A 23754-nucleotide genomic window follows, 5' to 3' on the forward strand; every position below is an offset into this window, starting at 1 on the left:
TGAGTGGGAGGGGTCTTTCATGCACTCCCGCCATCGCACCCCACCCCCGACCATCCCACAGCTGGGTGCAGGTTTCTCGACTAGGCCTTCGGGCGCACGGTGCTTGCTTTTTCCAAAGTGCTCATTTAATGCGCTCATTTCTTCCACCTGCCTGTAGAACTTCTTTAGATTCAAGTCTTCGTGCTAGGAGCTCAGCAAATGTTTGACGAGCCACCTCGGGAGATTCCCAGATGCGCTGCTCCTGGAGTAGTTCATGAGTCACCCAAGACGACACAGAGTTTGCTTAGGAAGGACACGTGGGTCCAGGGGTGCACCTGGAGGCTGATGTTCTCCGTGCTTTTTGCTTGGCAGGTTGCTCTGAGAACAAAGAGCAGGCATTTGTGGGAGGAGAGTCTGACGGCCAGGCCAGTCTAGCCCTGACAATACCCTCGAGAGGAATGAGTGGCCGCGTCTCTTACTCTATGATAAGACTTCTCCATACGCCCAGCCCTGGGGGCTGAAATCCTCTGGTGCTTCTTGTTGGTTCTCTTTTGCTTTCCTCTAGCAGTTTGGGGAGGTTTCAACAGATGTTACCTCCACCATACGCTTCCACCTGTCCTTGCTGTTTTAGTTCCCCTGCTCCACCCTGGTTTGCTGCTTCTCCCTCCGATGTTTTGGTCCATTGTGCCACACTCTGCAGAACCACCGTGCACCTTGCTCCCAGGCTGATCTCCCTAAATCAGAACTTCGAATGCATCTCCACTCTCCTTTCAGTTGCTCCACACTGGCAACTACTTGGCCAAGTAAAATATTTTTTCCCTTGAAATTCAAGGTCCAGTCCTAGATACCCAGCCCTATGTATCCCTGATACTTGCTGCATTCTCCTGCGTATTTTTATGTTCTTTGCAGCCTGTTGAACAGGACCTTGGATGTAGCAGGATCTTGGTGAATATCTGTTTCCGTTAATTTCACTTGGTGTAACATCCACGGCATGCAGTAGACCCAGTAGACCCCCGGGGCAAGATTCTGGACCAGACCTTCAAGCAGATGGCTTGCCAACACCCAGAGAGAAAAGCAGTGATGGGGTATTTGCAAAAGGGTGGAGGACTTAGGATTTGAATGCATCAGGAATTCCATTCTGTTGACTCTGATTTTACTGACTCAGCTCTGGGTCCTTCTCCCCCACTCACCTTCTGCCACTGTCCTGGGTGACTTGGACTTCTCCATAGCATGCAGTTCCTCCCCTGGCCTTTCATTGACTCTTCCTCCGTGTCAAAGCTGTTCACTTCCTTTCCTCTCTGGCCATGCCACACCCCGGGCTTTGTGTCCTGTCTCACTTATCCAGCCTATGTACCACGGTCTACCATTTAACCCTACTTTGGCCATCATCCTTAATTTCTTTGCCGCACACTCTTTCCAGCACACCTGCCGTTGACACTACCAACCACATTCCCACGTCTACTCCAGGACTGCTGGGGAAGCTCCCTGACCCTTACCACTGCAGTCCTCGCTCCTGCTCTATCAGTTCTGTTCTGGTGTTTAAAGCAACAACAACAAAAATCTCAAATTCACTTCTGGGTCCTACCCTCTTTCCTTAGACTCTTCACAGCCAAGTATCTGGAAAGAGCGGTCTCCCCATGCTGCCCCGCTTCCTCAAGCTTTGCCTAACACGATAGCCACTGGCCACATGTGGCTACTTAAATAAAAAAGTCAGTAAAAATGAAAATGCATAGAAGCCACATTCCAAAGTCCATCTAGGACTTCATCTGCCTTGAAGTCAAACTTGTCGCGAGGGCAGCAACCCTTTTGGATCACACTGCAACCACTCAGGGCTTCCTGCAGCCCCACACATGGTGCTCCCTCGCAGGCGTTTACTTCTGTAAGGTCCCCCATATAAAGCACTCTGTCCTTGCTCACCTACGTAACTCCTGCTCAGTCTTCAGGTCCAAGGTAGACATCACATGGTTTCAGACCCACACCCGTGCTCCCTTGCCAAGGCCAGGTTCGGTGACTCTTCCACCTGTCCCCACTGCACCTGTGCTGGGGCCATCACGTATCTTGTCACACCAAACTGTGACGTTACACTGAATTCCCACTACCCATACAGGGCCAATTGCAAAGGCCGACAGTGTCATGGGATCTGATTTCTTGGGTGACCCCTCATTAACAGCAATGGCGGTCAATCTTACTGGGGGCTGCAGGCAATTGCAAAGACTTCTTTGACAAGCTGCTTTTAAGTAAAAGATGAAGCTATCGTATCCTGCTAGGGTAGCATTCTCTAGACTGGGATTTGTGACCCATAAATGAGAAACAAAATCAATATCGTGGGTCACAACCAACTTTTTAAAAAGCGTGGAATAGAAGAGCATACATACATATTAAGGGTACTGTTTTGTGAAATTTCTGTGTCAGCTATATTAATGCATATGTATGTGTGTACTGGGCCATAATGTAAAACTTATCTCTTGCTGGGGATCAGTCACTATTCTAGATAATGCCTGGTTGCTTATTCCCGGGGCAGACATACAAACAGTGGAACTGCTTTAGGGCAATGCACAGTGATCTTAACGGTGTCACATTATACGAGCTCTAGAATTTTCCATTCTGTCTTTGTAATTTAACATTTCAGAAATATTTTACAAATCTTTTTCATTTTGTGCTATCAAGTTATTCTAAAGGGTAACTTTTTATTTTCTTAAACCGGCTACCTTAAATCTTCAGTACCCGTTTCGAGGTGCAGAGATTCTCCTAGAGCAACTCCACAGATGGACGAGTCCCACCTTCCCTGGTCAGCTCTCAAGAGGACCCCCAGGAGAAGGGCTGTGCCCACTTACTTACCTGAGTCTGGTCCACGGAGGTCTGAACTCATTAGGTGCTCAATAAATATTAGTTTGTTGAACGAATGTGTATGTGAAACAATTTTACCATTTACAGAAATAAGGGTCCCCAACTTGCTACCTGACGTTACGCACTCCTTTTTCCACCCAGATCAGGGCAGCAGGGGTGAGGCATTATGATGCATGCATACTCAGCCCTCCCAAGGAGGAGAAGAAAAAAAATCAACATAGTGATTACCCTGTGGTTAGAGAGTTCTACGAGCCACTACAACTTCCAAGGAGGCCTAAATGTTTTAGTTTGAATTCCTACTGCACTTGTCTTAATAGGGTGTCTTTATACCTAGAGCGTTTCTGTTTTCTGCAAGATCAGAATAAGAGAAAAATGCCATTTAAGTTTCCCTATGTGTACCAACATCCGTGGATTGATAATGGGTGAGAGGAAGGATCACGGCAACGCACTGGAAATATTTTGCTACAGGCAGAAAAGGGAAGTGCATTTGGCCTTGCCAAGGGAGGACCTTACGAATGATCTAAGGGTGAATGTTCTTCCACGTGTCAACTATACAGGAATTCATCTCATTATAAAAGCAACGGGCACATACATATTCATTCAAAATTTTAAAACCTTTAGAAAATATGATTTATACGTTCTTTACTCAAAGACAATAACATACCATATTTGTGTTTAGCCTTCTAATATTTTTCCATGTTTATACTTTAAAAACACTTGAGTATATAGTATATTATAGACTTCTCTTCCCCCTCCACATGTCATGTGCCCTTTCTAAGTTTATAAATACTTTCCAGGATTTTAGAGGGGGCCATAAATCCTACTGGGATTCTAGATCATAATGGATGTAAGTAATTCCCGGCTGTTGGACAGCTGGGTGGTGGCCAAGATTTTTTTTTTTTTTTTCAAACATTTTCATCAACATTTCTATAGCTGAGGCTTTCTGCTCATCCACAGTGATATACTTAGAATGAGGAGTTTAATTTTTACTCTAAAAATACACACCGTGGTTATCTCCCTTCGCACACCTGTTGACCATAGAATGTCCATTAAAGAAGACCACTAGTATTCAAGGGAGAAAAGCTACCCTGTTTTGATCTTGGCCTTGACACAGGGATATTTGTTCATAAAGCAACAGAGGTCTGGAGGGAGAAGGCTGGGGCATACCTGGCAGCTGGGCTACCTTGTCGGCCTTTCCAGCTTCGCCTCAGCCTGTCCTAGGACCCGGGAGAGAACCATGGAATATCCCCATGCTCTATCTTCTCATTTTAAAAATTAGAGGTTTAGACTTAATTCCTTTTATCCATACCAAACCTTGGAATGTATGCTTTATAGCGTGAAGGTCACATTTGCCCCATCCTGGAAACCCAAGGTAAATAAACTCAATCATTTTGGAAAAATTTGAAGGGTGCAAAGTTTCCATATGTGAGGCATTATAAGAATGCTTCTCCGTCCCAGCTGGCAGCCCCATAAACGAAGGATTTCATGAGCTGCCCAGGGTTTGCTTAATGAGGGAGCCACATTACACCATGAAACGTTTTTCCCTTTGGTGCCATCAATTTCCCCTTCTTATGCCACTGAGAATTCAGTGTGGCACAGAGACAGAGTTTATATAAATGAAAACTTTGTGGTATCCAGAGAGAGGTCAGGTCTAAACCCAGAGCAAAACGTAGAGATTTAAAGTTTCTCTTGTTTACTAATGGTTATTCAACTTCATAGAAAAGAAAAAAGACAAGCTCAAGAAATGGCTCAAGAAATGGCACAAAGTCACGGATATTTACTCACCTGGTCGTAAGCATCCAATTCATTATTGAGGGAGTAAAGAGAGCATACATACCCAACAAACGGAGGAGGAGGAACAGGACTCCCAGGGCGTAAGACTTGAGTTCAGGGCTGACTGTCCTACGTGCAAAGAGACGAAGAAGAGAAAGGAAAAGATTCTTATCACTCCGCTTTAATTAACAGACGCTAGAGTCATCCACTGCTGTCCATCAGAGCCATTCTTTAGAAATTAATGGGTTTTTGGTGGTGTTTTTTTTTTTTTTCCTTTGGCTTTCTCTGCCTAAAGTCTGAAAAACAACTAACTGCAGTGACAAGATAAGTTTAGGAACTTAAAAGTGTTTTTTAATAATAGGGCTAATCTTGTCATTGGAAGGAAGACATGCAAATGTGGTCCCTAACGTCTTCATTTAAAGGTGTTTTGCTTTTGCCAAGACAGGAAAACATCTTAAGTTGGTAGGACACATGTACTGGGGAAATATCAACTGGGAAGACCATTTCTCTTACGCTTCACAAACTACCACCAGCATGAACACCCTCGCCCTTCTCAGGTTATTTTGTGAAATCAACCAGACGAGCATGGTTTGACCTCGCAGATGGACCACTTGCAGAAGAACCCATTCATCTATAACCAGTGTCAGCACCTTTTAAACTGGAAAAGTATCTTCACAGAGTCATGGTTCTTTGTTTTGAACTGACTCAATCACCTTGGCTTTGGTTTATCTAGAGCAGTCCCTTAGAATGATTCTCTTGCACGTTTTCTAGAACATTCTCAGAGTAGAACATTTTCTGGGATGGGCATGACGGTAGAGGAGGTTTGGAAATGATGACCAGTTCCAGACAAAGGGGCCCTCCCAGCTGATAACACATCTCTTTTGAAATGCCTCTTCCTCTTTGAAGCTAGTATTAATTCGACGCTTGTCCTCTCTCCTTGAGTTCAGGGACGATTTGTATCTTGTTCATCATGAGTGCAGTGACAATGTGCTGAGTAATATATAAGTGGGTGGATGGGTAGGCACATGTCTCCCACTCATGACCCAGGCTGGCCCATCTCTGATAGTGTGGTAAGGGGATGACTGACTGTGCACACATGCATCACGTCATCCTGGACACTCCTGGCAGAGAAACTTCCCTTATGCTATTCCCATCATGAGACCTTAGGGGAGATGGGGAGGTAAACACATGACTATGACCCCTGGAAGTACTTGGCTAGGCCTAGAACCAGTCCGGTGTGGCTGAGCCTTTGGAAACACCAGGAGCATTTCAATATGGCTGAAAGACCAGGAAGACCCATGCAACACAGAGAGGACCTAAGCAATCAATACTGTAGAAAATAAATGTTAGAAACAAAGTTACCATTGGATATCTAAGTCCACTAGGATATCTAACACCCAGGATACATAACCCAACTATGGATTTAGTAGCTAAAATTATATTCTTACATGACCCTAGAGATCATTCATCTCACCATCCAATGCCATCCATCCAATGACCTATCGTCTGGTTCAAGCCTCAAGTGGGCATGTCTTTGGCTTCTTGGTAGAGTGGCCAAAGAACACTATCAAACCAAAACAAACACAAATGTAGTTTTTACAATCTTTGCCCTATTTCTAAGATTTTCAGTGAAAACTAAAAATGTGTTATTCTTGGGGAAATACCCATTTGTTCTCAATTATAAAGAGTGTGATACAGGCCAGCAGGTCAAGACCTTCTCTGAGTGATGGGAAAATCACTCTCTGGCTGATGAAGCCAGATACCTGAACAACATTGACGATGAGATCAGTGTTTCTGGACAGAAACACAGCCAGTTCTCTTTAGAATGCACGTGTTTCAAGATCCAAGTTCTTCAGAGCTATTATCGGCTCCCTGGTTCTGGTTTTTGCGCATTCACTCGAAGGTACCGAATTGAAAGATATCCACATAAAGGCAAATTCTCCTTTTCAAGAAAACGTGCTGGCGTAATCAGCTAGACTACTTATCACTTGACTTTGCTTTCCTTTCAGCTCTCATGTCACTACGAATAAAATGAGCAAGGTGTTAAGCTCTTCGTATCCTGTTGGGGAAATGGTTCCCACAGGGGGAGTCTTCCTTCTCAGATCTAGTTATGCAGAAATGGAAGGTTCAGGTCTGAATGTTACTGAAAGGTCCGGGCAAGGGCAGGGATGGGGGCTTAGGGCTACAACGTATGAGCTGAGGACCTTGAGAATACTGCTTAACCACTCTCTGGGCCTCCACCTCCCCGTCTGTAGAAGGGAAATGCTAATAAGGATGTAAACACTTAATTAAAACAGGAGCCCAGCACTGACTCCGAAGAGGGGCGCATGGAGGCGCTGCACGCTACAATGGGGCCATCACTCTGGGACGGGGCAAGGGCTGGCACACACCTGGGCTGTGCCCTCGTGCCTGCCTAGAACATCGATGATGGCGAAGTGGACTGGGATGGTGGCAGAATAAGGTGCTACTCTGGTCATCTTGATGGACACAACGTGCGAGCCTGTGCCTATGGGGTGGCCGAGGCCCAGCCTAGGTCATGTAGGCCATCTGTTGCTGACCTATTCAAAGGAAGCAAATGTCTCCTGAAAATCTCCAAGAGCTGTTTATGAAGCTGAGACTTGGAAGTGATTAAGATTTCAACTTCCTGTGTGTGCTCTGCCAGTCACAAACCGTGAGCTGGCTTTTTTGTATAGAAGTCATGGGGAGCGAAGAAAGGGGACTAGTCACTGCTCATGGTCATGAAGGTCATTTTCCCTGCACCTTGGTGCCTTTTGTGTGTGACCAACACAATATAACTTCACAGGAATTCCTAATAATGAAAAAGAAGTTACCCAAAATGCAGCCACCCCGGACCCATACCTAGGATCTGATGGATTTTGTCCACACGCGTATTATATATAATCAACCTCCATATATAATTTAAATGCAACAGTTCCCTCCATAAATACTTTTCACATTCTTAAGAATTTTCATTATCCCACTGAACTATGGTCCAGCACTACAATTTAATTCATTATTCCAATTCAGGTTTTTCTGCTATTATAGTTACCATTGTAATAAAAATCCGCACGGAGCTGTTTTTCTGGTAGAGAAGTATTTTCCTAAGTGGTGAGAGGTAGGGTTACCTCATAAAAAACCTGAACATTTTTATGACTCTTGATTCACAAGGCTCTATTGCTTCTTTGAAAATCGGAGCGATAGGCTTTTCAATGCCCCCAGCAGCAGGCGACTTGACCAGTTCTGCTGCAGCCTTGCAAGTACCGGGCGTGAATATTTAACACTGATTTCTCAAGTTTAATAAGTGGGGAATGGCACTTTGTTGCTGTTGCCTTTATTGCTTCTGCACATTAACAAGGCTTTGCTAATGACCTCCTCGAGAACATAAGCACTTTGCAGAAATGCTCTTCCTCGGGAACTCATCACGGAGATCGGGAAATGCGGTCGGCGTGGGGAGAAAGAGCGAGGAGCTGGATAAAGCAGCTGGGGACGCACGTGGGCATGGGTCATATTCAAGCATTGCATTCCTACTTGTATTTCTAGCCCCCAGGAGTGAACTTGTCACATCCCACTAAGGTGGGTCTGTCTGTGTGTGGTGTCATTTCCTCTGGTTCAACACAGACGCTGGGTTACGGAGCATTCCACTTCTAGGTTCCTCACACCACTCTGGTGAACTTGGCAAACGTACAAGATACTCAGAAGATACTCCACAGTTCACCTCGAGGCACCCCCCTGCCCCCCCCCCCCCCGGGAGACAGGGAGGCACAGACTACGCGTGCTCTCTCCAGCCATCTGTATAAGAGCAGTCACTGCTGGCACACGCATGGCCTCAGTGGGACCCACACCGCTGCAGGATGGCAGCAGGACAATGACGTCACTCCCCGGCCCCCCTTCAGAAACAAGTCTGAGGGAAAATGTGCCCAAGGTCGTGTGGCTGGACGGGGGCTGGACTTGAGGACTTGGCTAGTCCGAGGCCGTTTTCGTTTTACTCCAACAATGCTGCTCTCTGTAAATAGCAATGCAGGACCACGGTTCCTTTCAAAATCACCTGCACGGTCTACTCTTGGAAGGATACGAAAGCGCATCATCTGCCTTGGGCCACGCTTTCTGGTCCCCGGGGAGGTCCGTGTCCAATGTAACGGATCCCTATCAGCCTGGGGAAGCTGGCTTGTGGGACTCACACAGTCCCCGACGTTCTGGCCTCCCGAGGACCGCAGACACCCACGAGGTAGGCCGGGGCAGGGCGAGAGGGGAGCCTGGCTCGCTAGTCCCCGGATCGGAGCTTACCTGATGAGGATGATGACCGAGGGTGTCTGCGCCATTGCCCCAATCATGCTGCAGAAACACATGACACACAGGAAGGTGAGGAAGGCCTCTTGGCACCCGGGACTGGGGCATTTTCCAGGAACCACAGTCGTGTTCTCGGGCGGGACGGTCGTGAGGCACGCACAGCCGGTGAGATTCTGAAATGCAAGAATTCAGCCCTTTTAACGGGGGGCATCTCCCGTTTCCGAACCCAAAGCCATCCGTCAGCCAGAGCTGTCATGGTCTAATTATGCATTCCGTGGCATTCCATTCATTAGGCCTGAGTAAACGAGTTAGCTTTTTAAGGAGGCTGAAAAACACATGCAAATAAGGGAATATTTACGGGGAGGAGAGCCCATGCCCCATCTCCTGTGTGTTTCATTTCCACATTCCAGAAGCCCTCAATAAGCTGTACCCTAGACAAATGCGTCCCCCCCAATACAATTAGAGAGGAAACTGTGCTTCCACAATATGATAAAACATTGCCAAATTAATGTTATAATTACTTGCCAATTTGTCCTCTCTTTTATGCAGCGATAATTACAAAGAAGTGTATTAAAAGAAGTAAATCAGGGAACCTGCACGTCGTTGCTGGTTCAGTGCCCAGTGTGGCACTTGGAACAGAGGACGTGCATTGTCACGCACGAAGTTGCGGCTCTCGCGGGGCCACTGGAGGGGGTAGCTTCATGGGAACGTTCTCACGTGGCAGGGTAAGCAGAGAAGGCTACGAGACGCCAGGAGCTTGGGGCAGATCACGCGCGGGCAGCGAGCTAAAGCCCAGACCAGACACATTTATTAATACTTGATCCAAGGAGGGGGACAAAAAAAAAAAGACTGCATTCCATTTGATCTTGCAGGTGGATTCTTGCCCAGCTGCCCGTGCTCCCGGGTGCGGTCTGGTCCCTCCTTCATCATCAGAGGAATTTCTGATGGCCAGGGGAGGAGCAGAGGTAGGGAGAGGCAGTGCCAAGCAAGCGCCAAGCCAATTAAGGTTCGATAATAATAGTGCAGAGGCCTTTAATGAATATAATCATAAATGATTCATTGCTTTTCTCCTCGGGACTGCTTGGCTTTCAGAGCACACGCCAAGGAAAATCCTCCTGAGGGTCAAACAAATCCCCTTTGGCTTTCACATTCCTCCTGGTTGTCTCCGTTCCTCTCCATCCTCCCCGTCCCTTCTTTTCTCTTCCCACAGAACAGAGCACTGGGAGGGGTTTTTCTTATCCCATCAAGCCACATGTGGTGCTTTCAGGGGTGTCCAAAGGCCCTTAGGTGCCCCTTCCTCCGTCAGTGCCACCTGCTACGGCTGTGCCCTGCACAAGGGCTTCAAACCACGGGACAGAGGTGTGGGCAGACGGGGTGTGGGGCTGGATCCTTCTTCCTAAGCTTTGTGCCCAGAGGGGGTGCCTTGCGTAAATAGCCCAGGTACGGCACCCGAAGGCGTTTACTGGAATTGCCCCGGAGGTGCTGAGGCCTTGCCCCTCTGTCCCTTCCCACACACTTCTGCCGGGGGGGCTTCCTAGGGCTTCTGTAAAATCTCTCCCCTCTGCGAGGCCTCCTCCTGCTGAGCCGGCTCCCTCCAGGAGCGCACGCTCCACACCCCACGGCAGGACCTCTCCCACACTGCTGGAGGAGACCTCGGGGCTCCTGGGAGAAGGACCGAGTCTGAGGCACGCTCTCCTGAGCACTGCTCGGAGCTGAGACATAGCAGGTGAAGCTTAGCAGATGGTTCTAGAACACACGTGCGAATGAATCTTCCCCTGTGTGTACCAGGAGGCAGGACCACTCCCCACCTAGAACTTAAAATGTCACTTCCCTCCCTACTCAGGGGAGGAAACTGTTCCCCCGCTCTCCTTGATCCCAACTTCACGAGCTGTCTACACCCACCACCTCCACCTCATCCCCCCAGCTCCCCCTCACCCCGGTGGGGCTGGCTTCTGTCCCCCACAGGCAGGAACCCGATCCATAGCCTGACCCCGCCATCCACTTTTCTCTTCCTGGAGGCCCCCCAGGAGTGCATGCTCGTGAGCCACACTCTGCCCTGGCTTCCGCAGACCTTAATCCTCCCAGACCCACTTGATTTGTCCTGCCCCAGGGCTCTAAGCATGCTGCCATCTCCACGCTGACTCTGGGGGAAAAAATGCTCTGAGCTGGATGATTCTGCCCTGTGAGCTTGGCACTATTCCCCTTCTACGCTGGGAGATAATGTCCCTAGAATCCGCTTCCCTGCAGGGACGGGAGCTGGAGAGTGGCACGTGGGGGGACACAGGTGAGATTTAGAAGGCAAGAGTGAAGCAGAGGCCGCTACCCTCAGCAGGTCAGACAAGGGATGATATCACACCTGTGAGGGTGGCCAGAAGACATGGGTTGGCCCTCGCATCGTGTTTACGCCCGCCCTCGTTCCCGCCTGTCCTGCTGACAACAGGGGCCCCGTGCCCACCTCTACGGATGTGGCTGTATGCCTGCTGATGTGGTCAGCTCCCCTTCATCTTACTCAGCAGCCATATAAACAGCTTCTTGGGATTTTCCCACAAGCCCTCAACGTACCCACCTGAGCCGGTGTTTCTATCTTCCATTCATCTCACACCTCCCAGATTTTAATTCCCCAACTCCCCGTGTTCACAGCTCTGATTCCCACACTAAATTATTTCCAACATACTTGTGGGTGCTGTTTTCCTGACCACACCCTGACAGATGCATGTCCCCCTACCCCAGCCCCCTTTCCCTCTGCATCTCTTAGCCTGAGAAGTGGTACCCTATTAACTCTATGGAAACCGGGTGGTCATTCCGGACCCCGCCCCTGACTCCCATGTCCACTCCGTCTTCCTCATGACTATGAGGCTAGTGAGGCCAGACACCACTGTGGTTTTGCTCCCTAATTTATCCTCGGCTCTAGAGGACGGGGCTTGGCTCATGACAGGGAGTCAAGAGCAATTTATCGAACAAATGAACAGATCTCAAGTCCTATTCATTTCATCGTACCCTAAATCCTTCTCAAACCCTCAAATCCTTCTCTCTGATTCCTGCAGCAGCCTGTGAGAAAAGAGCGGTCCAGGTCTGGGGGGGGGAGCGGGGGCTAAGAACCAGATGGACCCAAAGAGCACACAGGTATAAATGAGGAACAGGCTCCTCAGGGATGGCTGTGGTCCTGCTTCGTCAAGCATCCTAAGAAGTGAGCTCCGACGCAGCCTTTTAGAAATGTGATGTGAATACTGGAACTGAGTGATCACGGCCAGGGCCCTGCGAATGAACCATGTGCTCGGTGGGCTTTGTTTCATTTAAAAAGTAATCTGTAACTGGGACCTATGCTCAATCATAGATTTTTGCCCAATACCTGGACTAGGGCTCGACTGTGTTATATTTACCATAAAAGGAAACTGCCTGGCTCCTCTCTGCTCTGAGAAGTTGGAAACCCCTTCTGAAATGGACCCACTCCAGATGCGGTCTGTGCTCCTGCCCCTAATGGCATGGGGTCAAAATGAGACCTCTGTCTCCGACACGGTCTGACACAGAGATCAGCCCTCCCTGGTCCAGGGGGTAAATGTGTCCACGAAGCCAGTGTCCTGGGAATGGACTGAGTGGACAGCAGAGTTGAGCCACCACGGAATCTGCGGCCGAGACAAAGGGAGGGAGGTGAGAGCGCACGGAACCAGGGAGAGGGATGGTACAAAAACAGGCCAAGGGCAGCTTCCGGCCGACTGGAGGAAAATGAGGCATTCCTAAGGTCATTCATGCCAGAAGAGCAGAAGTGAGAAATACAGCCAGCGAAGATGTCAGCTTGCCTGTGCTGAGGAGCAAAGCTGCAAGTGGGTGGGTCCCTGCCAGAGGTTCTGGGCAAACCTGTATTTGTTTATTTATTCAGATTTAACTTAATTTATTTGAGAAGAGCTGTGGAAGAGGCTGGGGAGGAGGTAAGCCAGAGCGTCTGAGCAGGGACTCGGACGGGTCTCCTTTTTGGGCAGGTGACTCAGTCTGACACAATGACCGGGACCCACTGGGTGGTCCCACAGTCTGGGGGGCAGCTGGGACTTCCCTGCGACCCTTCCAAGAGGGAATTTGAGGGAATGTGCTAAGCCTGTGGCCATATGGTAAGAGATGGGGAACATCCTTTGTTTGGGCTTAGGGGGCACAGAGATGGGCCTGGATGTCATATGCTAAAGGAGGTGCGGGGACTCTGGCTGCCAAGGCAGTTGTGTGGGAAGAAATTTCCACCCACAAGTCCATGTGTGGTGGGAAGAACCACAGATGAGGACCACACAGTTTCACCTTTCCCACAACTCCAAGAGACGACTTTCCACCGATGGGGTTTCACACTACCATCCCAAATAGAAAGGAAGTGGGGCGGCAGCCCTTCTGCTGATATTAACCAGGTGTCTCTGGGGGAGCCCTGAAACTTGCAAACGCTCCAAGCAGCAGGAAGCCAGAAAGTACAGAGCTAACCTGGGTGTGACAGAACGATCCGCTTTACTGAAGGGATGGCAGACGTTGGGACCCAAATTCTCAGCCTGTCTGGATACAGCCGCCCCACGTGGCCAGTCTCGGATGGGTCTCAGAACCCGCCTGTAGACGGTCACGGCCTGAATGAGGTAGTAACCCAATGCTCTCCTGGGCAGTGCCCGATGCATTCAACTAGTAAGAAAGTACAGCAGGGTTGGGACGCCTGCGTGGCTCAGACGGTTAAGCGCCTGCCTTCAGCTCAGGTAATGATCCCAGGGTCCTGGGATCGAGTCCCACATTGGACTCCTTGCTCAGTGGGGAGCCTGCTTTTCCTTCTGCCTGCAGCCCTCCCCCCCTGGCTTGTGCGTGTGCACACTCTCTCTCTCTGACAAATAAATACATAAAATCTTAAAAAAAAAAAAAAAGTACACCAGGCTCCAAGAGATTGGTTTACCATTCCTGACCTGGCAAATGCCCAATTTTCCATCCCTGTTTCAAAGGAAGGTCTTCCCAGTTCGCCACTCTGTGGGAGGGAATACGGTCTCTGCTGTCTCCAGGAAAGCTGGATTCTCTGTCCGGTGTCACATACTGAGGCAGGGGTGGGGTGGGGTGGGGGGGTGGGGGCGGGGTCTGGCTTTCCTGGAAATAAGTGCATCCTGACATATCATATTGATAATCAGATGACCCCTGTGCTCCCAGAGGAGCTGGCCTGGCAATCTTTGGAACCAGTGCTGACCCAGAGGACAAAGTGGGACTGACTTGGAAATTCTACAAGAACTTACTCTACAGACTTGCCCCGGGCACAACACGACCGAAGTACAACAGGAGCCACGACTCTGTTTGCAAGACCTCAAGCTGTGCGGCAATCTGAATGCCCGTCACGGGGACTGGTTACGTAGGCTCCAACAGAGCCACACAATGGAAGATTACACAGGCGTCAAAAAGGTACGAGAGCGTCCTTTCCATACTGATATGGAAAGAACAGCGACATAAAGTATTAATAACGAAAACCGCACGCACAAGGTACAGAGTAAGAAAGACCTTAGAGATGCATTAAATTCCAGTCGGGTGCACAAGAAAGTAAAAACAGTCATTACTCGGCAGAGGGGTGGGTTGAACAGGAAGTGAATGGAAGACAGAGGTGGAAAGGAGAGTTTCCACTCTTTTTTCACACTTTTGGATTTCTGAACAATACAAATATATCATCTACTAAAAAAAAAAAGACTCCAGAACTTTATAAAGAAGAAATCAATGAAGAAGAGTAGCAGTCGCTGGAAATCGTACTCCTATTCCACGTTCGATCATTAATTTAGACTGAGAAATGTTTCTATTCACATAGGGTGATGGGGATAAATAATTACAATAAAGCTGGAGACCATGAAAACAGAAAAATTACTCTTTAGAATCTTGGGCTAATTTTCTATTGATGCAGGAAATCATAAGCATGCTATTTTGACAGCTTGTATTACAAGAGAAAAAAAATACTTTTCAGCAATGTTTCAAAAATCCTGGCAAATGAACTTGTTTGTGTTTCGGTCTTTTTCCCCCCCACACGTGATACCGATGCATCCATTGCTATGAATCGTACAAATAAAACTGATTTTGAGGTTGAAAGATGACTTTTCCAAGGGGACAAGTACGGGGGTGATGAGGTTGGGTGTAATGACAGCCTCCTGTATTGAAAGGTAGAGAGTTACTCCCAACATTCTACAATGTTCTTTCTGGTTTTCTTTCTGTAATATATTCATTCAGTTTCTAGGCAGAAATGACAATTTCGATTAAGAGCCGGGCCCCGGTGCTGTCGTTTGGAGGGGAGTTTGCCACCCAGAGTGCGGAGACGCACAGCGCTCTGTGCGGCTGCCTGTGAGACCTTTGATCCCTTGTGCATGACATCCTAATAACGGAGGGACAGATCGGGTCATTTTCCTTCCAGGGGCAACGTGCTTCTATGCGTCCTAGACACCTATGGCTTCCCTCATGAGTCGGCCAAGTCCCTAGACCCTCTCCTGTCATTCATTACCGCCCTTCTGCAGCTTAGACTCTCCTCACTGCATTGGCCCAAGCCAAGCTGGTATTTTTAGGTAACGACCTCAGAGCTCAACACAGAGCACCAGCAACCCACGTGCCTCAAGGCAAAGGGGATATTGAAAAACTGCAAGAAGAAATATACTCTCATGTTCCCTTTCAGGGTCACTGACTGAAGGATAATGGCCAGGGAGAAGCACTCTGGGATGAAAGCAAGACCTCCACCCACCTTCCGCTCCCGTCACCGGTAACGCGGGAGCCGGAGCACATCCGGGCAGAGTCTTAATTATCTCCTGCAGGAGGGGAGGCAAGGGCTGGTCTTTGGGGAGCGGCAAGGCCCACGCTTTGCTCCAGCCACCTCGGGTAGGAAGTGTGGGCAGAACACAGAAGGGGAAGGATGTGGCTGATGCTCAGGAACGGGGAATGAGTGCCGGGCCCCTACACTTCTCCCTCTTTCTCTTTCCTCCAAACGGAACCTGTCCCCAGAGCACAGGGTCCAAGCCTCCCCGCCACCCCCCGGTGCATACACACAGCACACGCTGTAATGTCCTTCTGAGCCTCTGCACCGCCAAATACCCACTCATCCTTCATGAGAAGGACCCCGCCACTGCTCTTCCTCTGGGGAAAAATACGTGCATGCCTCCCTTCCAGCCCCACCTGTGCTGAACTAATTCCTGGTTCCCTCCAGGTTCCCAAATCTCTCCACATGTCTGCTTCTTCTCTGAAAATATAACCACATATCCTTAAATGTCAGGTTATGATTTTTTTTTAATAAAAAAGTTTTCTCCTTATTGAAAAAGGGACACATGTTCATTTTGGACAATTTACTAATATGCAGAAAACTTGAAAGAAACGTATAAAAATTAACTTTTCAGTCCCTAGCCAGAGGTAATGTTCTGTGAACAGCTAGCTACATGTCTTTTGTATAGATCTTTCCATGTAGAGATACACAAATATTTAGATTTTCCCTTTTCTTTACTAAAAGGGAACATAATCTGTATATTGTTTTATAATATGCTCTTTTCGCTTAATTGGTTAGCTGTTGCTCCTGGGTGTTCCTTTGTACACAATTCTATCAATACGTTACATCTCGTCGTAAACATGAGCTGCTATCTTTCCAGCTCTACATCTCTAAGGCCTAGTCCAGAGCCTGAGATATATTAGATGTTCGGGGTGACAATGCCCTAGTTGGGATTGATTTCAGAATATTCACATCTTCCGACAAGCCATTGCCTGAATGAATACAGACTTGTAAGTCAGTTCTGGCAAATGGGGCCAGGCTCTACGAGAGAGTTTGCAAACTCCAAACCTTGGAGGGCAAGACAGGAAGCAGGGAAGAAAACTGGCCCAGGTGTAAGGGGTGGCCAGGGGTGGAGACTGTGGCTGAGGGGGATCAGAGGTCTTGTCTGTACGTTTGACCATGTCTCAGCTCCAGCCAATTGCTGCCCTATGGGGGTGGTGGGGCAGGTCAGTTCTCATTCAACTTTTACGGAGAGGCCAGAAATCCAGATTGGTGTATAAGATGCACCGACTGTTTAAATCTCGGCTCAGACCAACCACACTAAGCTCATGTACAGGGCGGAGAGGGCATGTAAGTTATCAGTTTGTTTCTTCTGTAATATGCTGATAGGGCCCTCCAGTCTCCAGCTTGGTTTCTCCAGCCCCTGAACACATAAAGGTGGGAAGGAAAAGGACATCGAAGGCTGGATGCTCAGTGTCAGCTCAGACCCTGTTTCTAGAGAGATACAATTTTAGGAACCCATCCCTTCTCCTGGAGCAGTGGTTCTCATTGGGGGGGGGGGAGGGATTCGGCCCCCAAGCAGAACCTACGGAAATATCTGGAAGACACCGGTGGTTTCAGAAATGAGCAGGGTTGCTTTTGGCAGGTGATGGGTAGAGCCCAGCGATACTGCCGAACACCCCACAGTCCCCACAACGAAGAACGACGCAGCCCCAAATGTCAGCAGTGCCGAGGTAGAGACACCCTGGAGGGGAACAGCGGTTCTCAACTCTATTACGTACAAAAACACGGGGCGGGGGAGGGCTTTCAAAGGTTACTGATGCCTGGGTCCTACCCCGCAACAAAGAAATCAGAGTTTCTAAGGAGGAGGCTCAGGACTCAGATTTTGAAAGTTCTCAAGCAATCCTAATATGCAGGCAGGACTGAGATCTAGGAGAGTAAACAACAAGCTTCCTGCATTGCGTCCATCAGGGGCCCCCCAGCCCCCCACAGAACCAGCTCGGGGCTCTGCTTAAACAGGGGCTAGACACATCTCTGTCGCCTCCGTGGGGAGATAGACTAGTGGTCTATCATTAGTCCCCTACCAACTGCAGAGCTGGGCTTGGATTGACTTTCAACGTTCTATCAGTGGCTGATATAAGCCTTCTTTTTTTTCCCTCAATTATTCAGTACTTCAAAAGGCTACAACTTCCAGCAGTCAGTCAGCAGCATACCAACACGCTTTCCGTTGGAATAATTACTTCTGAGAGTGAAAGGTACTGAAACAATCTGGACAATATATTCATGCCAAAGGAAGCTTACAAAATTAACTCGCAATCTTTTTTGTCACCCCTCCTGGTCATGTGCAATGAGAAAAATTAGAAATTGTATACTAAACGCAGTCCTGGAAAGTTCCACTGTTCTCACTCAAGGAGATAGGAAATAAGAAAATAAGAAAACAAAACGCAAACCAGGACAGCAAGGCAAGTGTAACAGGAAACTACTAACGCTAACCAGATTCCCCTGTAACCAGAATTATTCGATTGGTGACTTATGCACGTTTAATTGAGTTGTGGGCAATTTTCACAGGTTCTGACGGAAGCTGTGAGTGGGTGAGGGATGAACAGGGAATGGCGCTTCAGCACCAAAATCCACACCAGCCAACCGACCCGCCTGCCAATTGCTATTCAAGGGAGTAGTATTCTCACCCGTGGCTCCCTGGAGTCGGCACGTGGCCTCCAGCCAGGTGTTCAGGAAGCCTGGGGCCTTTATGCAGAGCCATGGCTGGCACTGGAAATGCAAGGGTCCGCAAGAGAACCCCATCCCTGGACGCGGGAGCCTAGGGAGGCAGACGCAGGAGTAAAGAACCTGTTCGACTGGGGGCGGGAGGGTCTAACCTCGCCAGACAGCAGGTGCTGGAGGACTCTGCAGGATGGGGCGCTAATGCAGCCCGGGAAGAAGTGAAGAGCGGGGAGCAGGCTTCTCAGCTGCAGGTAAAGAATGATTACGCATCTGAAGGGCTTCATGGAGGACTCTCCTTGCTAAAAGGAGCAGCATGTGCAAAGGTCCGGAGGTAAGGGCAGAGCTGGGTGTGTTGGGGAAACCCTAGGAAGTTCAACACAGCAAGTTGTTCTTTAACAAGTGGGAGGAGTGAGGAAGTTGAGGCTTGAGAGGCAGCAGAGCCAACCTGGGTGGGTGGAGGGTCCTGACTGTGGAGTATGCACGAAGAGGTTTTTTCAAGGAGGGAGAAGGTGAGAATCCCAAAGAGGTAAGTGACAGAGTCAGAGGAAGACATGGGTTGGTGTTGGACAGACCCACGTCAACACCAGTGCCACCACGTTCTGCATGACCTGGGGCAAGGGACTAGTCCGTAATCAGGGAGTAAAAATGACACCCCCATCCTCGGGCTGATCCTGGATCACAGGATCCAGGATCCTGTGATCCTGTGAGGATCAGTGAGATAAGATGCACAGAGCTGGGGGGCAGGTGGTGGAGAGGCCGCACCCGACGCTGGAGAGCCAGGGGACTCCAGCAAACGGCGAAGGAATAATACGAGAAGGGAAGGAAGAGGGTGGAGGAAGCCTTCACTTCACGGAAAAGCTTTTCTGGGAGATCGGAGACAAGTAGGAACGAAGGAGGGAGTGAATTCACCAGGAATATAACCCACCATTTGGCATTTTCTCAAAATACTGCAGCAGAGACTGAAAAGACTGCAATTGCTTTTTGCTCAGTTTTGGACGGTGGCCTGAGATTTCTTTGACTCTAGGCCAAGCTGTCATGGGCCATGAGTGACAGGTGGAAGGCCTGTTGCCTGGCCCACGTGGGCTCTTGAAAAAGTTCGCTGCTGTGGTGAGCTCTACAGTTAGGGGTGTTTTGAAGGCTAGATTGTCACAAGGGCCCCTTTCCAAGATACGCACGGCTCTGTGTCCCCAAATCCCTCATTCATCCCAAGATCTGCCTCCATGGGGGGAGAAATGTGACTCTCACCCAGCCCTGGGGCCCGGGGATGTCTCAGTCTTTGACTTGTAATCGCAGGAGGAGAGCCTCTCTGCTTTGAGGACAACACGAGGTCTCCAGTAATGTGAAGAAAAGGCAGGTGTCTGGTGAAGAAAGGATGTGTCCAGAGGGAAGCAGAGAAACTCACTATCCAATAATTGCATTCCGCAGCTTGCTGTTTCAGCAGCTGGAAGCAGTCATGGGCCTGGTTAGGCTCTTATTCAATAAGACTCTTGCACATGTAAGATCTAGGGAAATGCAATTTTTAAGACAATTTTTTTTGGGGGGGGGTCAGAGAATGCTCTGGAATAGAGACTTGTTTGGTCTCAGGACACCAGCCTATACGGAATCCATTTAATTCTTGAAACAGAACAATAACCAAAACTGATTTATATAACTTTTTGGATATTAAAATGTTAATAAAATTGTTGTCATGAAAACGAATAGCTTGTATTTTTATTTTAACTATTCGTAAGGCCTCATCCTTTTTTTAAATTTCATTTCCACTCACATAAAGAAATTGCTTTATCATCTAATTTAAAAAAAAATCAGTTTCTCTCCCCCCCCCCACTCCTCCCCCCGCCCATGGCGATTTATTTTCTCTACAGAAAAATGTTAATAACTGGCCAGGAATCTAAATGTTAAAAGCAAAGAAAAATGAAATCTTTGGAGATGAAAATAAGTGATCGATTTTTTTTCTTTCAGAGAAATTGCCGCTCCCCAAAGACACAGAATAGGAAAAGGAGAAACAAATAATTACAACTCCAACTTCCTTTAAAGCAGCCACTCAGCTCTTCTTCTCGTCTTTCTCCTCATCTAGACATTCCTGGACATTTCTGGAGCACTTCTAGATGCCAGCCCTCACTCGGGAAACTCACAGATCAGAGCAGATGACAGATACTTTTAGCAGATCAGTGGAGTGAAATGAGCAAGCAGCCTCCCGCGGAGACAGGTGCCAAGAACTGCAGAGGCAAGAACACCAAAGATAAAGAAGGGAAGCGATGGCTTCGCAGAGAAGGGGTAATTCGAGGAGGGTATGGACAGGTGAGTTGTCTAAATGGAGAGAGAAGGATGCAAAGACATCTGTGGTGGAGGGGACGCTGAATATCACAAACGAGAAGCAAGTAGAGCTGAAGAGAGTGGCCGAGGATGGACGTGTGCTGAAGACACATACAAAGCCAGTGCAGTGCCTAGATCTTATCTTGTAGGTGACAGGGTAGCACGAGAAGGGGTCCTTTGCAGTGTTTCACAAGTCATTTTGGCTGCAGTACAGAAGATGGACCAGAACGGGGCCACCCTAAGCAGTGAGGCCAGTTAGGGAACTACCACTCTGGTCTAAGGGAGATATGAGGAGGGCCCACACACCAGGGCGGTGGGGATGTGGATGCAGAAGACAGGCAGGTGTGAGACACACCTGGAAGGGAGGATCAGTGTGACTCGACCAGTCCCTTAGCATCACGTTTTCACGAAGAGCACATGGAAAACTGTATGTAGGCTGATAGCCAATTGGACAATTCACGTTGAGAAGGAAAAACAAACAAAACCCCCAAAACCCAAAAAACCAAAAAGCAAAACAAAACAAAGTTTAGTGGGGGATGGAAAAAGGTGGGAGAGGGATCTAGTTGAGAATAAAAAGGTGAAGAGAACTAAGTAAGGAAGAGGTTAGTGTCAGTCTCAGGCTTGGAAGAAGTCGTCTCTGATCAATGGTTTTCTAGCATACTTCTGTTGATGGGGAGCTCATTACCCGTAGAATCAGGCTGCTTCACGGATACCCGTGGTGAGCGCCTTGAACCAGAATCTTTTTCCTCTGGCTCCGTGCGTATAGCTTCCTTTGAAATTTTTACTTTCATGGCTCCATGACACTTTTTGGAAACCTATTTGAGTTAGCAGGAAGGCCTGAATGATCTGGCATCCTCCCCGCCTGCTGACAGAGGACCCTCCGCCACAGCGTGGTGGAGTCTGAGCAAAAGTCACGATGCAGGCACACAACAGAACGCATGTGGTTGCCTCCTGCTGTCCCTGGCCATGGGTTTTAAGCTACTCTGGCTCCCGAGTCCCCTGCCCCAGCCCACCCCTCCAGAAAATCACCAATACCGTGCTGTTGCAGCCGGCAAAGCAGGCCGACAGGTAGGTGATGCCGTCTGCCCCACACACTGGAGTGAAGGAGTCGGTTTGGCATTCACAGTTTTTATTGCAGGGCGAGTAGGGGTCCAGGGCCGAGCCAGGGGCTGAGCTGGAACAGAGAGGAAACACGGAACCCATCAGAGGAAGGGCAACTTGTATTGGATCTCCCCAGTGACAGCCTTCCACCCTCTGCTGGGCCGGCACCCCTTCCTTCTCCTCCTTCAGTCTCACCCCTCCCTGTCCTGCAAGGACCCGCCCAGCGCCACCGCGGAGAGCCGTGCACCGTGGTACCAGACACGGAAGGGGCCTCTTCTTTATTATTTGCACCAGTGTGCCCTCCGGGCTGATGGCAGCCCAGGCTCAGCTCAGGGCCACCTCCTCCATGCTGCTGCTCATGATTCCTCCAGCCTCAGCCCGCTCCCCCTTCTCTGGCCCAACATCACCCGCGGGCACAGCTGGACACTGACTTCTCCCCTCCTTGGGTCAGCCCTCGTCTCTCTTTCATCCCTCCCCCCAGCAGGCGGCAAGCCTCGTGATGCTTCGCACACCGCTACCCCTAGACTGGATTCGATAACTCCGTCTGTTTGATTGATTCGACTTCCTGAGAAAAATAACACGAGTTATTTTAAATTTCCTTTTGTACCATTAAAGGCACAATTACCTAGAGCACGCAAACTGCGAAGGGGAAAAGGATGGAGTGGGTGTTTTTAGCTCTGTAAGAGAGGAAGCGTCTCTTCCCAGCACCGTTATTTTCAGGGGAGCCTCCTCGGGTTCAGAGCACTTCCTAGTAATGAGGATGACGGTGATATCTGACAATTTATGTGCCGGGCACTGTTCACGCTACTGCCTGTAATATTGTACTTATTCTCAGTGTGACCCGTGGGGTTGACAGAGAAGGAAACGGAGGCAGAGCGAGGCTGAGTCGCCAGTCCGAGTATATATCTAACGTGTACATGGGGAAAGCAGGGGTGGGGAGGGTGGCGACTGGAGCTCTACCAATTTGGGCGGAGCTGGCAGTTGGACTGTAGGCTCTGAGCTTTTTTTTTTTCTTTTTTAATGAAGATCTTCATTATCGTAAGACCCTGTGCTTTGAAGCACTACCAGTTTACTACTTGAGAGCTGGAACAGAAGGCTGGCGGTCGTTCCCTCCAAATGCTGTTATTTATGGCAAGCACACACCAGAAGGTGCCACACTGGGGAGAGGGAGGAAATGGGGCTGGGCTGGGGGGCAGAAGAGGCCATGGTGATGGTCTCAGGGATGGAGGGGCACACAGTGCCTGGGCTGTGCATGGATGTACGGACAACTGCCCCCGCCTGTGTTCTCCCATTCAGCCTGCTTGACCTTGTCGGGGGGCAGATAAGCCCGGCTCTCCTGTATCTTCTGGATACAGGACTATAGGAGAAAGCCCGATGGCCTGCCTGGAGGAGGAGACTGGTGTGAGGAGGAACTGGTATCCTGCAGGTTGACTCTGCTGCAGCCCTGATGCTCCAGACTGATCCCCAAGCAGCTTCAGAGTCTCACGCAGAAAAGGGGACAGCTGTTGACGCTGGACACGAAAGTGCTCTCCATAATTTCCTCTGGGGCAGTTCTGACTGGATTCTAAGTCAAAGTCTTGGGACGATAACTAGAAACAAGGTGTCCCATAAGAACCAGCTTCCTTCCCTTCTCCCTCTTTTCTTTTATTATCCACCCTCTTCTCCCTCCCATACTTATCAACACCTACTCTGGGCGAGACCCTGTAATTACTATGGAAGCCTAATGATAGCTTCTGATAATTTCCGGAATGATTGAAATCTCTCCTGTCTTTCATTTAAAGCTGAATTTTAGGGGGCACCTGGGTGGCTCAGCTGGTTGAATGTCCTACTCCTGATTTCATCTCAGGGTCGTGAGATTGAACCCCGCATCAGGCTCAGCACTGGGTGTGGAGCCTGCCTAAGATTTTCTCTCCCTCTGCTCCTTCCCCCACTTCTCTCTCTTCCCCACCCCCCGCAAAAAAAAAAAAAAAAAAAAAAAAAGTTGAATTTTAAGATAAAATTCATCTGTGTTTTCT

The 23754-nt window shown here is 49.0% G+C and overlaps 1 protein-coding gene across 4 annotated transcripts in view; it reads right to left on the minus strand.

Moving 5' to 3' along the window:
- SLCO3A1 (solute carrier organic anion transporter family member 3A1) overlaps nucleotides 1-23754 on the minus strand; it is a 295971-nt gene that overhangs the window by 21757 nt on the left and 250460 nt on the right. For 2 of the 4 annotated variants that reach the window (XM_057303634.1, XM_057303633.1), the window contains exons 7-9: nucleotides 21668-21812; nucleotides 8884-9059; nucleotides 4664-4728 (exon numbers count right to left, since the gene is read on the minus strand). In XM_057303634.1, the coding sequence (XP_057159617.1) occupies nucleotides 4664-4728; nucleotides 8884-9059; nucleotides 21668-21812 (386 nt within the window). The remainder of the gene's footprint in view (nucleotides 1-4663; nucleotides 4729-8883; nucleotides 9060-21667; nucleotides 21813-23754) is intronic. The other 2 variants (XM_026510418.4, XM_026510416.4) reach the window with 1 other exon arrangement.

The sequence above is a fragment of the Ursus arctos genome, unplaced genomic scaffold (assembly GCF_023065955.2).
Source record: "Ursus arctos isolate Adak ecotype North America unplaced genomic scaffold, UrsArc2.0 scaffold_28, whole genome shotgun sequence".
Lineage (NCBI taxonomy): Eukaryota > Metazoa > Chordata > Mammalia > Carnivora > Ursidae > Ursus > Ursus arctos.